Raw genomic sequence first — 15849 nt, forward strand, 5'->3', positions numbered from 1 at the left:
CTGTAGTGGTATGTTTATATGTTGAGGGGTTTATTTAGTCTACGTCTTGCACCATCTTATGAGGCCCTACTCTCCTGGTACCATGGCTGTCAGTATGAACTGTGAGCTGTAGTGTGCAGCACTCATTGCATTACTCTCATTGGCGAATACAAATCATTCTTATTCTGAATGAAAAAGGGTAATTAGATGAGGAGATTATGGACGTACAATTCATATTTTAGGGAATAATGGCTGTAGATTATTGTAGTAACACTGCAAATTGTAATACAATGTACATTTGACTTTGTAGTCTATGGACCGGAGACAAAGTAAACCATAGGTGACTGAAAGTAGATCCTATAAATGTACAGTATGATATGTATTCTCCAAGCAGTAAACAAGTGGGTAACAACAATAATAATAATAATAATAATAATAATAATAATAATAATAATAATAATAATAATAATAATAATAATAATAATAATAATAATAATAATAATAATAATAATAATAATAATAATAATAATAATAAATAAGAATAGAGATGTTTTCCTTCTCCAGTTGATTGATTAATCTCTTGATACAAGGACAAACACTAGACAATAGGTAATACAACTGTATTTGCTGTAATCTGCGGTTGTGAAAGGATAGTGTACATTGTTAATGTTTGGTAACTGTATATAAACAGATTTACAAGATTAAGACAGTTCCAGATAGACACTTAGTTCCATCTACTGAATATACCACACATTGGTATTTCATTACATATGGATTTAATATTAGAATTAAGCAATAACGTATCTAATGTATCTAATTGTGCAGATAAGTACATTTCATACATCAGAAAAGTGCCTCACTATCACACAGACGAGAGAGGGGAGATTCTTAAGAACTGTGACTAGTAGCCACAGTATGCTGTGGTGGTGGTGGTGGTGTTTTTTAACCTATTCCAGCTGAAGTCATTAACAACTGCAGCAACTGAATGGAGCTTCTAATGTGGCTCCGTTACAGTGACACATACAGTATTTTCATGGGCTTTCAAGAGTGTGTGAGTGAGTGAGTAAGTAAGTCTAAGAGAATAAGTGTGCATGGATCTGTGTGTGTGTGTGTGTGTGTGTGTGTGTGTGTGTGTGTGTGTGTGTGTGTGTTTGTTTGTTTGTTTGTTTGTTTGTGTGTGTGTGTGTGTGTGTGTGTGTGTGTGTGTGTGTGTGTGTGTGTGTGTGTGTGTGTGTGTGTGTGTGTGTGTGTGTGTGTGTGTGTGTGTGTGTGTGTGTGTGTGTGTGTGTGTGCGTGCGTGTTGTCTATGTATCTGTGTTAATACCCCATGTCACTCTTCCACTATAGTTTTCACTCTATGGCAGCAGTTAACCACCACCATCCAAAAACCACACTTACCCATTTTGGAACCACACAGTTTGATTACAAAATAGAAAAACCAAAATCTCCTCTCGAATTTCTCTTGACTTTTCCTTTCCCTCCGTAGCCGGGGCCATATCTCTCCTCAGCCCGGGTCCACTCTACTGCCGGCTGCAATGTCTCCGCTTACACCGTGACATCACTGGAGTTTCCCCTTCAGCAGAAAGCAGCAGCCACAGCATAAATACTACAGGCTCCCTGGCTGAGGTTCACTCATAACACAATAGCAACACACAGAAGCCCACGATCAGCACACATCTCTGGGAAGCTGCTGAGGAATACACACATATATAGGATATTCGGTGGAAATATTACGTTGTTTTTCCCCCCGCTTGCTATTCAACATCTAGTTTTTCTTTTCTTTTTGTTCTACCTCACTGTTAAGCGTGAAGGAAGGCATGGTGGCGTACACGATGACCCGGGGGGACGTGGAGGTGGGCCTCGAGGAGAGGACGCTGGTCGTGGTGGAGAAGAAGTCGTCCTCAGTGTGGATGTGGAAGGCGTGTGTGGCCCTCCTGGTCGTGGCCCTTTGTTCAGTTGGAGCCCTGCTGTTTGCCTGGTACTGGACCGGGGGCCCCACAGCAGCGATGGTAAGGAACCCTAATAATAACGTCTCTGGAACTTGAGATATTTTAAGAAGAATGTAGAATGTAAAAATAGAGAGAGAGAGAGAAATACAGTATATTCCAATTTGTAAACTAACTCACTTATTTTTTTTTACCACAGATGCAGCAGGATGAAACAGAGGCACTGACTGAGAAGCAAACCGGTGTGATAGCAGGTGAACGTTTGCCTGGTTTCTCCATCACCAAAATGCTTTCATGTGTTCATGGGTCACTTGAGACAAATGTACATCTTTTTCTTTTTTAAATGTTTACTGCTCTTTGGCTCTCAGATCCCCACCGTGCGCTCAGGAGAATCAGCAGCAACGCCAAAGCAGCCATTCACTTAGAAGGTGAGTCATTATAATCAACCTTGACTTCTTTTCTGAAAACAATAGGCCTTTTGCTTTTCCTCAGAGTCTGTACAACCCTCGCAGGGTGTTTCCAGTTCAGAACTGGAAACAGTAGGAGGAAGTGACAGCACAAGTTATTTATTACCTTATATCCCTTTACCATTCCTATCTCTGCCCTCTGAACAACCAACCTTTGTTTAGACTATTCATGCATTCTACCCACTTGAGGGGAGGTTTCAAAGGCTCTAACAAGGTCTTCTCGTTGGCTGGTTCTACAGGTAGCTACGAAGATGACAACACTGTCAAAGATGAAGTGGAGTGGAGGGCGGATCAAGGCCAGGCTTTCGCTCAGGGCGGCTTCCGGCTGGAGGAGAACCAAATCATTATCCCGCAGACGGGCCTCTACTTTGTGTACAGCCAGGCGTCGTTCAGGGTCTCCTGCAATGACGGCACAGAGGAAAGCGTGGCAAATCACGCCGCCTCTCCACTCAGCCATAGAATCTGGCGCTATTCTGACTCCATAGGTAGCCCGGTGACCCTCATGAGCGCGGTGAGGTCGGCCTGCCAGCGCGCCGCTAACGATGACAACTATAAAGTGGGACAGGGCTGGTACAATGCCATATATCTCGGTGCCGTGTTTCAGTTGAAACAGGGGGACAAACTGTGGACAGAGACCAAGCAGCTGTCCCAGTTGGAGTCGGAAGAGGGCAGGACATTTTTTGGTGTCTTTGCACTTTAAGTGAGCATGGGGAGGGGAGATTTTTTAGAGGCGTGACCAGTAGCCACAGTATGCTGTGGTGTCGGTGGTGTTGTTGGTGGTGTTGGCGTTGGCAAATCCTTTGTTTTATGTTAAAACATCTCTGCTCTGTAGTCATCTTTACGGTGACATAGAGATCTTACATCTCCATGGAGATAAAGCATTGCAGCCTCCTGGGCTCCTGTTTGTAAATGAACTGCAGCAGTTTGGATTATGATGACCAGTTAATGCACTTTTGTACATTATTTATATGGACCTGAGATTGTAGCCTATAGACATTCTCCACCGCCAAGTGATGACTCAGCTCTTCGCTGGAGAGTGCAGATCTATGGATTATTATAAATCATTCCATTTGACTTATTATTGTATTTAAAAAATGTCATCATGTGTATGTATTTATTTGTATTTATTTCTGTTATTTGGGATTAGGTGTAACATATTATATTTATTTACTTGTATGAACTGTATTTTTGTTTTCATTAAAGAAAACTGTCCTAAAAGACAACAGTTGTCATCCTTTAACTACAGAGGAGATAATCATTAGGCATCACAGCTGTGACACCGAACACAGACGTTCCTGGCTGCACAGGCAGTGCAGCTCTGCGTATCGCAACAGGCTTCACAGGCCTATTATTTGGCACAGCCACTATGAAATACCTCAGCAGCCAGCAAATACTTCCTCTGTGAGCTCAGACAAGACGAGGGGAATTTCCTGCCTTTTTTTCCCCTGCCCCGCCGTCGATGCTGTGTCAGGTGGAGGCCCACAGAAGCCTCAACGCAGAGCTGGGATTTCCCCAGTGACCCTCCTCCACCCCTCGCCTCCTCCTCTTCCTCTTCCCTCCATTACTGCATACCTCATCTTCAGTCAGCTGGAGAAGAATAGGAGGAGGGGGGGGGGGGGGGGGTGAACCAACAGCTGGCCTCTGGGTTCTTTATGTTGTCATCATGCGACATGCACTAAGGATATTACACAGGTTTGCTTGTTACACAAACATCAGTTCATAATGAGGTTATTATGAGGTCCCATGAGGTCTTAGCATCTGGCTGCTGAGGGAGGGAGAAAACCCATTTCACTTTGTATGATCTAATCTGTTGGTGTTATAAGGCTCTTCTATGGATTGCTGGTTCCCAGCTGTGCTGGATACTGTATGCACCTCTACGCTTTGCTCGCTTCATATCACAGCTGGACAAATGAACATAGACTGAAATTTGAAACTTTAGATCTCCCGGGCAACAGTAAGTCATTTCATTTTATTTGACGTACTTGGAAGCATTTAATATTACCTACATTTATTTGTATCAAACACTTACTGTGTGGTTGGACCATTTCAACAACTTCGGGGGAAGTGTTTGAAAAATAAAATGACATGACATACCTTCACTCGGGAGATTTAAAGTAAATTTCAGTCTATGTTCATTTGCCTGGCTGTGATGTGAAGCAAGCAAAGCATAAGGACACATATTCAACACTGCCAAAAGATTTAAGCTTAAAAGGTAGAATCTGTAATGCGTCAAACAGCAACCTCTAGGGAAAAAAGCAATTAGTTTACATTTGTTTTCACATTGTTTTGGTCTGATGTGTGGGTTGAAGTTGAGTGGGGACAGGGGATGGGTTGCTACTGCTGGCCACACCTCAGGCTCTGCCAAGAGAGGTCTGGAGAAATGCATACTAAAACAATTATTCACTTATTATAGTGTGACTTTCCCCAGAGCCAACCCACACATCAGACAAAAACTATTTTTTAACAAAATGCAGTACCAAGAGGGGTTATTTTGCCTAGAGGTCACATATTTGACAGTATTATGGATTATATCATTAATAGAATAGAGGTACAATAAACCAAAGGGTACATGTGAATAAATAATATACATATATTGATGACATCTAGTGGTTGATATGTACATACAAATCAACAGGCATCCGTAATTCCATGTATGTGTCTATTATATCCTTATTTCTATATAACATGAAAGAGAATAACAAAACGTGCATGTACCCAGTGAAAAACAATGGTTTTATTTGACCATAGTATCCATATATTTGCATACATATAATCTGAAATATATTAACATTTAAAATTCTTCATAGGCCTATAGTGAATACAAATATCTTCAAATCAGCTATATTGTCGTACATGTGCAAGGTTATAGAACATTTTCCTAAATGATCTCTGCATTCATATATTACATTGATCTGATCCATTTTACTGCACAGTTAATACGTAGGGACTATTTCATTTATTTATTTCCTGCGGTTGTTTTATGTCTTACTTCTCCATACCCTGAGAGAAAGTGTATTACCTTGACAACAGCAATAAAACCATTAAGTGGGAATAAACCTTAATTTGTCTCGAGTTAAAGTGCAATGAAATATACGAAGCCTTCAGACAATTAACCACACCACATACATCCATTTGAAACATTTGAAACAGTCAACATGCTTACAGCTGTACAGTGTATTCAAAGTAATTTAAAGAGCGAATGTTATACGTCACCTGAAAGTACACAAACTCTACGGTCTGTAACTACTTAAGTACACAGCACTCTGGTATTCAGATAAGATTTGGGGAAAACATCACTCATCTGAAAACTTAAGACTAACACATACTGGAGGTCTTCATCTGAAGGATTCCTACATTATAAATTGTTTCGTCGTACCTGCTGACAAAGCCGTGGAATATCTTTGCTTTGTAAATTCTCAAAAAGCTCAATGAATGAAATAGTACATCATCCAGATTAACTGTTGAATAAATATATCAGATTACTTTACATATAGCCTCCTTTGATACATTTACACTTGTAAGTTATACAAAGGCAAAAAGAGAAGAATGGGAAAATAATAGAAAACAGGGGAAAGATAGAATGTTAAGTAACAATTTACATTAACTGGATGCTCATAACACAGTCATTACTCATCTATTAATGTGTTATGCTTGTGATATAACAGGGTCATAACACAGTCATTACTCATCTATTAATGTGTTATGCTTGTGATATAACAGGGTCATAACACAGTCATTACTCATCTATTAATGTGTTATGCTTGTGATATAACAGGGTCATAACACAGTCATTACTCATCTATTAATGTGTTATGCTTGTGAAATAACAGGGTCATAACACAGTCATTACTCATCTATTAATGTGTTATGCTTGTGAAATAACAGGGTCATAACACATTCATAGCACATCCACAAGTCAGTGTTGTTGTCTAGATTTTGAGGGATCGTGAAAAGATATGCAAATACATTATCGTGTTTATAATCTTTGGTATTGATGCTTTTTTCCCTGTGAAATAATGAATATTAACTGTTTTGAGGGGCCTTGAGCTAAAAAGGTTAAGAGTAATTGGTCTAGGGCAGTGGTAGGCTACTCAGATTTGACCAACTCAGGGGCTTTTTTAAAGAGCCACATTACAAAAACACCCTGTTCCTCAACCAAAGCAACATCAGGCTACTAAAAACAGGCATTTTACGAGCTATGAAAAAGCATGATCATGTAATGTGTGCCATGCTAGTAGACTACTGAAATGTATTACCATTTCCATTACCAACCTTTACTATCGACACATATGGCAAAATGACAGGCAGACTGTATTATGGTCATTCTTGTCATGCATTGTTTGCCCTGGCTATTCAAATGCCCCAAGTGTCCCTGTAGTAGTAGCCCAGGTGACAGCAAGCTCATCAGCACAAAGTCCACTGATGTAGTCAAGTCCGTAACTGTAGTCATACAGTTGTTAAACACAGGTATATAGAGTATACACACAGGTATACAGAGTATACACACAGGTATACAGAGTATACACACAGGTATACAGAGTATAAACATAGGTATACAGAGTATAAACACAGGTATACAGAGTATACACACGGGTATACAGAGTATAAACACAGGTATACAGAGGGTATACAGAGTATAAACACAGGTATACAGAGTATAAACACAGCTTTCTCTGGCCACTTACATTCCTGTATACCCACCTATCATTCTATGAATGTGTTGTGACACTTATTTCACAAGCATTATATATTATTAGATGAGTTATGAATGTGTTATAAAGTCCAGTTTGTGTAAATCGTCACTGAACATACGACTGCTGTGATTTGGTGTGAAGCATTGACATTTATCCAGATTGTCTTTTGTGGGAAAAACATCAATACCAGCCCCTTCCACAATGAAAAGACACACAAGAGTCATCGGTTAATACAGGCGCATAGAAAATCTTTGAGAAAAGACTATGTGCTTTTTTGGGGGGGGGGGGGGGGGGGGGGGGGTATATACAACTCCTAAAAAAAACATCAAACTTGAAAACTGCATTGGAAAATAAAGCAAACAAAGAATCAAATTAAAAAGGGCTGTACATTGCTTTGTCCCTCAGCTGAATTCTCAGCTTCTGCAATTGTCTGATAGTGGACCAAAAAAAATAAGAATGTAAAAAGTGAACAACGACAGATCAGATATTACGTAACAATATAAAACACCATGTGCTTCTCGAGTCAACAACAAAGAGATACATAGCAAACACCTACGTACATAAAAGTTCTCCTTTTAAAGGATCCTTGACACAACGTCGCTACAACAAAACCAGAAAACAAACAAAGGGAGAGGAGGGTCAGGAATGTTAGGAGAGATTTGTCCATTGATTTCAGCTCTGACAGGCCGTGCTGCTCCTCTCAGTGTGCTTGTTGCTTTATTTACTTCACAAGTGCCCTTCAGCTCAGGGTTTATTTTATTATTTATCTTTTTACACAGTGAGGTCAAAACCGTGTGGACAGACGGGCGTGGTACTGGTGTCTGGACAGACGGGGCGGTGGTACTGGTGTCTGGACAGACGGGGCGTGGTACTGGTGTCTGGACAGACGGGGCGGTGGTACTGGTGTCTGGACAGACGGGGCGGTGGTACTGGTGTCTGGACAGACGGGGCGTGGTACTGGTGTCTGGACAGACGGGGCGGTGGTACTGGTGTCTGGACAGACGGGGCGGTGGTACTGGTGTCTGGACAGACGGGGCGGTGGTACTGGTGTCTGGACAGACGGGGCGGTGGTACTGGTGTCTGGACAGACGGGGCGGTGGTACTGGTGTCTGGACAGACGGGGCGGTGGTACTGGTGTCTGGACAGACGGGGCGGTGGTACTGGTGTCTGGACAGACGGGGCGTGGTACTGGTGTCTGGACAGACGGGCGGTGGTACTGGTGTCTGGACAGACGGGGCGGTGGTACTGGTGTCTGGACAGACGGGGCAGTGGTACTGGTACTTGTGTGACTCTCCCAAAAAGCTGCCTAGAGTGAAAAGCACTCAGTTGTATTACTGTGCCTCCACGCTGAAAAATAAATAAAAAATAAAAGTCACTACCGTTACACACGATTTGTGCTCATCTCCGACACAAGTGCAAATCACAGTGTCTCCTTGTGTTTTGAGTGTCTTACTCTGTGTACCGTGTCCCCCACCCCGATGCCCTCTCCCGACGCCCCCGCCCCGCCACCACCACCACCACACTCCCCCCTCCTGTTGTGGCTAGCTCACTTATACAGCAAGGGGATCTGACTGTTGTGGCAGTGGTTGCGACTCATCTTGCTATCCGCCTGGTAGAGGTTGGAGGAGTTGGAGAAGGAGGGCGGGAGTGAGTGATTGTCCGTGGTGGGGTTGGGGTAGCCGGGTGGAGGGAGCAGGGACTTGGGGTCCGGCTGGGGCGATGTTGGAGGGGCATTGTTGTGGTTCTGGTTCTGGCCCGTCGAGGGCTGCCTGCGGTTGCGCAGGGCCTGCCGCTCAGCCAGCTGGTTGCGGAGCGCAGACACCCGCTCCTCTTTCTGGACATGGAAAGAAAGGGAGGAAGAGAGAGAGGGGTAGAGAGAGGGGGGTAGAGAGAGAGGGGTAGAGAGAGAGAGAGAGAGAGAGAGAGAGAGAGAGAGAGAGAGAGAGAGAGAGAGAGAGAGAGAGAGAGAGAGAGAGAGAGAGAGAGAGAGTGAGTTTGTCTTCAGAGTTGTGATGCACACAAAGCGTAGTTACAGTATTAAAAAAAAAAAAAAAAAAAAAAAAAAAAGCAAGCAGAGCTGTGTAATGTTAACTTAGTACTTGTTGCTCCGCTGGGAAAGACCATTCATCACTGCATAATTTATAGGCTACAACTCTGTTTGGAAACTTTTTATTATGAAATACTGTAAGACATTCAGGGAATGTCTGGTCATGTATTATTCTGCCAGTCTGCATGTCAGAGTGATCCAGGAACGTAAACACACTTTCCCACCACGGCTGGATGTCAAAGTTATGGGAAGTGGTTGGGGTCAAAAAGGGGAATGTGACTAATTGTGTTTTTTTTATGCGTTATTTTCAAATTAATCAAATAAATGTTTTATGTTAATATTGACAGCCCTAGTATATGTATGTATGTTTAGGTATATGTATTATATGTAGACTATAATGTATGTTACGTATGTATGTTCATGTATATTATGTAGACTATGTTTATATATGTTTATGTATACTGTATATGTAGTGTACTGTATATGTTTATGTATATGTGTAGACTACAGTATATGTTTATGTATATATGTAGACTATATGTTTATGTAACTGTATGTATGTATGTATGTATGTATGTATGTATGTATGTATGTATGTATGTATGTATGTATGTATGTATGTATGTATGTATGTATGTATGTATGTATGTATGTATGTATGTATGTATGTATGTATGTATGTTCATGTCCCGACCTCCTGGATGATCTTCTGCAGTTCGCGGTTCTCTCTCTCCAGCTGCCTGGATTTCTCCTCATCGTTATTGTTGGTGGAGGAGCCAGTCTTCAGCGTGTCCTGCTGCTCAGACTGCCACTCCCCGCGGGTGATAAGCCTGCGTATCTGGACAGTACAGCAACATGCGTGTGAATAACCATGGGGAAATGGAGAAGGGCTGATAATACACTAAGCACAGTTGGGATTCAATTCACATTCAGTTCAGGAAGTGGATTTTCTTTCTTTCTTTCTTTCTTTCTTTCTTTCTTTCTTTCTTTCTTTCTTTCTTTCTTTCTTCTTTCTTTCTTTCTTTCTTTCTTTCTTTCTTTCTTTCTTTCTTTCTTTCTTTCTTTCTTTCTTTCTTTCCAATTCAAATATTGAAGATGTTTTGCCATAAGAAAAAAATATTGTATTGTTGTACCTAGTGAAAAGTACCGGGAAGTGAGAATGGATGTTCAGAAAAATAGAAGGACATTAAATCTAATATAAAAACAATTTAAATCATATTCTGTGCATTCACTCACTAGGCATTCATGCATCTATAAAAAACATAGTGTACAGGACAAATCAAAGCCCATACATGGACAGGCACTGTATAGGCAGGCATACATATACATAATCAGGACAGTCAGGCTAGTGGGCAAGCATACAGGGGTTGGGCAGCTGGACTGCGACGTGACTTGCTAATGGTCACAGACCTGATTTTCGAACAGCCATGCTTTGATTGGTATGGGATATTGGTCCGATACCAGGCTAAAATTGAATATTGGTATGGGATATTGGTCCAATACCTGGCTAAAATAGAATATTGGTATGGGATATTGGTCCGATACCAGGGTAAAATACAATATTGGTATTGGAGAATTTCCGCAACACTAAATCCGATATGGAGAAACACGTCTAACATGCCAGAAATCAAAGCAGTGACTTCATTTGCTGCATTTTTGTATCTCACAAATTTTTCCCAATGACCTCAAAATAACAGTCCAAGTCTATTTTGAAATCTTTTTATTTTTCTTGAGGTTTCACATTCAATCGACAGATCTACACAATGTTCAGTGTCACTCTCATGAACAATTTTGAAAAAAATTCCTTGTGCTCCCACTCAATCCATTCTCTCATCTCTCACTCACACTCACGCGCACACACGCGCATACAGGCATACACACACACACTCACACACACACACATACACACAAACACTTGCCCACGTACAGGCACACATACACACAAATAAACAACAAAAAATAAATAAAAATAATAAATAAAATAAAATAAAATAAAATAAAGGGACAGTAGGTAAATCATAAGTAAATAAGTAATGTGTGTGTGTGTGTGTGTGAGAGATCGAGGAGAGAGAGAGAGAGAGAGAGAGAGAGAGAGAGAGAGAGAGAGAGAGAGAGAGGGGGGGGGGGAGAGGAAGGGAGGCAGAGAGATAGGGTGAGGGAGCGACGTGACATAGGGAGAAAAATAAGGGGAAACGGTAAAGTGAAAATGATTAAGTGAGAGATAAAGTGAGAGAATGACTGGGCGAGTGAAGAGGGGAAGGAAGAGAATGTGTGGCTGAGTGAGAGACGAGAGAGAGAGAGAGAGAAAAAGATAGGGAGAGAAAGAGGGAGACAGAGTGAGAGAAAGAGAGAGAGAGAAATAGAGAGAGAGAGAGAGAGAGAGAGAGAGAGAGAGAGAGAGAGAGAGAGAGAGAGAGAGAGAGAGAGAGAGAGAGAGGAGGAGGGTACCTTGGGGACAAAGAGCACCACCAGAGTGATGTAGACAGAGAAGACGATTGCCAGTGAGGCAAAGGCGAAGGAGCGTCCTGCTGAGAGGAGAGGATCATAGTCACTGGAGCCGTGATCATACACAACACCTGGAAAGAGAGAGAGATAGAGAGAGAGAGAGAGAGAGAGAGAGAGAGAGAGAGAGAGAGAGAGAGAGAGAGAGAGAGAGAGAGAGAGGAGAGAGAGAGAGAGAGAGAGAGAGAGAGAGAGAGAGAGAGAGAGAGAGAAAGAAAGGAAGTGAGATGGGAGGGAGATAAAGAGGCAGAGAGCATCGAAAAGAGAGGACAGAATCATAGAGTTATAGAGAAAGAGAGAGAGAGAAAGAGAGAGAGAGAGCCAGAGAGATAGAGGGTACATATTTCTTTGAGGGGGGGGGGGGGGGGGGGGGGGGTAGGATAATGAAGTGGTTGAAAGCAAATAGAAAGGATTAAGGGTGTGGAGAGTGTGTGTGTATTGTGTGTGTGTGTGTGTTTGGGGGGGGGATCACATCTATAACAGCAGAAGGCATCTGTTTATCATTCTGAGAAAGGCTCCATGTGAAAACGGCATTAAAAGTCATGAACCGAGTGGCAGACAATCCTCCCTTTGTCGTCTCACGGAGCCTGACGACCTCCGCTGCTGACGCAGAGAGGAAGGAGCTCTTTTTCTTCCCGTCTTCATCCCTCAGACGCCATTAACTATTGACATTGTCGTAAACACAGAGACGCGTGCGCTGCGTATGGCGAGCCTGAGCCTGATGAAATAAGGATGCAAGCTTTCACGCTTGTTCGGCTACGTTGAACAATCTCATAAATAAGCATGAATGGTAGATCAATGACGCGTCGTCTCCTCTGCAGTGAAGGAGGGGAAATCGATGCGTTTGTTAATTACATTATAACTGCCGAGGCTTTTGGTGTATACATGTTTGGATGCTCATTAGTTTGATTCTCTGAGAGAGAGAGAGAGAGAGAGAGAGAGAGAGAGAGGAGAGAGAGAGAGAGAGAGAGAGAGAGAGAGAGAGAGAGAGAGAGAGAGAGAGAGAGAGAGAGAGAGAGAGAGACGGGGATCTGTGTGCGGACAGGGAAATTATGTAAATAACGGTTAAGGAGAATTAGAAATGTTTACACTCCGTCGAGCGAAGCGGAAAGCAATACGGCCTAAAAGCCGACCAAGGGATTAGGGACTGTCTGTCGCCATGCAGCAGCTGGATCAGAACATATATTTCACATCACTCTAAACGTGCACCTGTGTCTAGGGAGAAGGGGTGGGGGCAGGAAATTATGGCGTGTGTTTGTCTAAAGTACCTAAAACTGGATGTAACTGTGGTTATTTCAGTGGAAAGCAGAGCTTACAGATACGTGCCTCCACTGAAGATGATTCACCCGCTGTGGGCAGCCGCTGAGCGGTTTTACACACTGAGCACTCCGAGTATGCTGTGTTTCAGCCTCATAGCACTCTGAGTATGCTGTGTTTCAGCCTCATAGCACTCTGAGTAGCTGTGTTTCAGCCTCATAGCACTCTGAGTATGCTGTGTTTCAGCCTCATAGCACTCTGAGTATGCTGTGTTTCAGCCTCATAGCACTCTGAGTATGCTGTGTTTCAGCCTCATAAGCAGTTGCTGTGTTTCAGCCTCATAGCACTCTGAGTATGCTGTGTTTCAGCCATCCTGTAGCACTCTGAGTATGCTGTGTTTCAGCCTCATAGCACTCTGAGTATGCTGTGTTTCAGCCTCATAGCACTCTGAGTATGCTGTGTTTCAGCCACATACTGTAGCACTCTGAGTATGCTGTGTTTCAGCCTCATAGCACTCTGAGTATGCTGTGTTTCAGCCTCATAGCACTCTGAGTATGCTGTGTTTCAGCCTCATAGCACTCTGAGTATGCTGTGTTTCAGCCTCATAGCACTTTGAGTATGCTGTGTTTCAGCCTCATAGCACTCTGAGTATGCTGTGTTTCAGCCTCATAGCACTCTGAGTATGCTGTGTTTCAGCCTCATAGCACTTTGAGTATGCTGTGTTTCAGCCTCATAGCACTCTGGGTATGCTGTGTTCAGTCTCATAGCACTCTTAGTATGCTGTGTTTCAGCCACATAGCACTCTGAGTATGCTTTGTTTCAGCCACATAGCACTCTGAGTATGCTGTGTTTCAGCTCATAGCACACTGAGTATGCTGTGTTTTCAGCCTCATAGCACTTTGAGTATGCTGTGTTTCAGCCACATAGCATCTCTGAAGATGCTGTGTTTCAGCCCATAGCACTCTGAGGGCGGGGATCCACTAAGAATGGATTGCGCGATGGGAATTGCACCCTTAACTGCGCAGGGTTTGCGAGCGGGATCTGCTCCGTCTTTGCGAGCTATCCGCTAAGGACATTGCGCGGATGAGATACCAGCGCAGACACACCCATTATGTGTTGATCTGCTCCAGCTGGCTCGCGGGGCAGTCTGCAGTGCACCTGACAGCACTGTTGGCAGAGAGAGAGAGAGAGCTCGGAGGACATTCACTTGTTTAAACAAACTGTATAAACGCCATATACTGTTGATTAAAGTTGGGACTCGGTCCTTTCAAATTGGAGCATGGTGCGGTTTGCTGTTGGTGTGATTGTGAACGCAATCGAACTTTATATAGTACCTAATCTAGGAAGCGCAGGGTTTTTGTGGAAGTGAGTGTGAATGAGAGTGTGCGAGCGTGTGTGTGTGTGTGTGTGTGTGTGTGTGTGTGTGTGTGTGTGTGTGTGTGTGTGTGTGTGTGTGTGTGTGTGTGTGTGTGTGCAAGCGAGCGACAGAGAGAGTGTGTGTGCGCCACGCTGAAGCACCCTGAGAGGAACCAGGGAGAGGAAGGGGAGGAAATAGACCCGGAATGAAGCAAACTGCTCCACGGTCTGCTCGTAGCTGTTTAGCGGGAGGCATTTGAATGAGACCTTCGCCTTGGTCCTCTTGAGGCCATTTCCACCTCCGTTGCCAATCCAAACTGCCACGTTTGGATATCCCACTGCGCTCAGACTGGGATAGGAGATGGCAAATTGTTGCTTGGCTGCAGGTGTCGTGTTCTTGTTCAGTTGGGTAAGATGTGTTTGGACCTCATCCGTCAGGACCTCCAGGTTGCGATCCAGATGCCAAATGTATTTAGTTTATTCCGTATTGTATTTAGTTTATTCGTCATTGCATTTGTTTGTCATCCACTAATAAAATATTTTGAGGAGACCTGTCCATATTGCAGAATATTTATACCGAATTTAGGCACTGTGCCAGTAAAGATATTTTATAATTAACGAATATTTTGAGTGAGCAAGTTGTATGTAATGTTTAGTTAGGATAATAGAACCTGCATTATCCTCCAGAATAAACGTTTCATTGGCCTGCTTCGAGCGTCTATACTGACCCGATGACAAGTTATAAATTAAAAGTGTATTCTGTGTGGTGGTACAATTGGAATGTGAGTGCAGTCAATAATGATAATAAACTGTATTTATATAGCACCTTCATACACGGATTGCAGTTCAAAGTGCTTTGAATACATAATAAACATGCAGCAAGAGCAATGCATAACACAAATAAAGATTGCAGCATGATGCAAAATCTAAATCTCATTTAAATATCAATCAATCAATAACGCCGACAACATTGGAAAGCCGACAACGTTAAATAACAATATTTAAATAATAATAAATACGATTGCATGGGATCTCTGGGTGGCTGGCTCAATGTCATCCTTTATTTCATCCAGTAGATCAATAATTGATTGAGCTGGCAAGCTGTGTCTCCGGATGATTTCGGTCTCAATTAAATAAAAAAGGTGATATTCTCCTTTGAATAATCTTCCACAGGCACGCCGGCATTACGATGCCTGTGTCTGGCAAAAATTACTGCTGCCATGATCACCTGTGACGCTGGCATGATGCCCTTATAGATCTTAGGGCATCACACTCCTGGCGCGGTCCCTCTCTCTCTCTCTCTTCTCTCTCTTTCTCTCTCTCTCTCTCTCTCCTCTCTCGCTCGCTTGTTCTCTGCTGTCTGTCAGACTCGGCACCCTGTTTGAGGAAGTAATCCACTCGCTCTGTTGAATTGTGGGGCGTGACTACAACCACAGAGCCAATCAGATCACAATCAGCTCAATCAGCTCCTTGCTACGTCGCATTGCGAGTCAAATCAGAATGGCTTAATTGAGTGAGGTAAGATCTCGTGAACTCGAGACTAGACTGATGAGTCAATATGATAATTAACGACACAGACCACATTGATATAATCCCCCATT

The 15849-nt window shown here is 42.9% G+C and overlaps 2 protein-coding genes across 2 annotated transcripts in view; one reads left to right on the plus strand and one right to left on the minus strand.

Annotated features, from left to right (window-relative positions):
- Nucleotides 1–1796: 1796 nt before the first annotated feature.
- Nucleotides 1797–3092, plus strand: tnfb (tumor necrosis factor b (TNF superfamily, member 2); the record flags this gene model as incomplete). Its single annotated transcript, XM_084336305.1, has 4 exons — nt 1797–1988; nt 2125–2179; nt 2294–2353; nt 2632–3092. The coding sequence occupies 4 exons, from the start codon at nt 1797–1799 to the stop codon at nt 3090–3092; spliced, it is 768 nt and encodes a 255-aa protein (XP_084192431.1).
- A 5540-nt stretch (nt 3093–8632) lies between these two features.
- gabbr1a (gamma-aminobutyric acid (GABA) B receptor, 1a) overlaps nt 8633–15849 on the minus strand; it is a gene marked incomplete at both ends in the record, with an annotated part of 191006 nt that continues 183789 nt past the window's right edge. Inside the window, 5 exon segments of the mRNA XM_084336634.1 lie at nt 8633–8920; nt 9828–9971; nt 11582–11655; nt 11658–11709; nt 14411–14628. Coding sequence (XP_084192760.1) covers nt 8633–8920; nt 9828–9971; nt 11582–11655; nt 11658–11709; nt 14411–14628 — 776 coding nt within the window.

The sequence above is a fragment of the Notolepis coatsorum genome, assembly GCF_963971535.1.
Source record: "Notolepis coatsorum genome assembly, chromosome: 19".
Taxonomy (NCBI): domain Eukaryota; kingdom Metazoa; phylum Chordata; class Actinopteri; order Aulopiformes; family Paralepididae; genus Notolepis; species Notolepis coatsorum.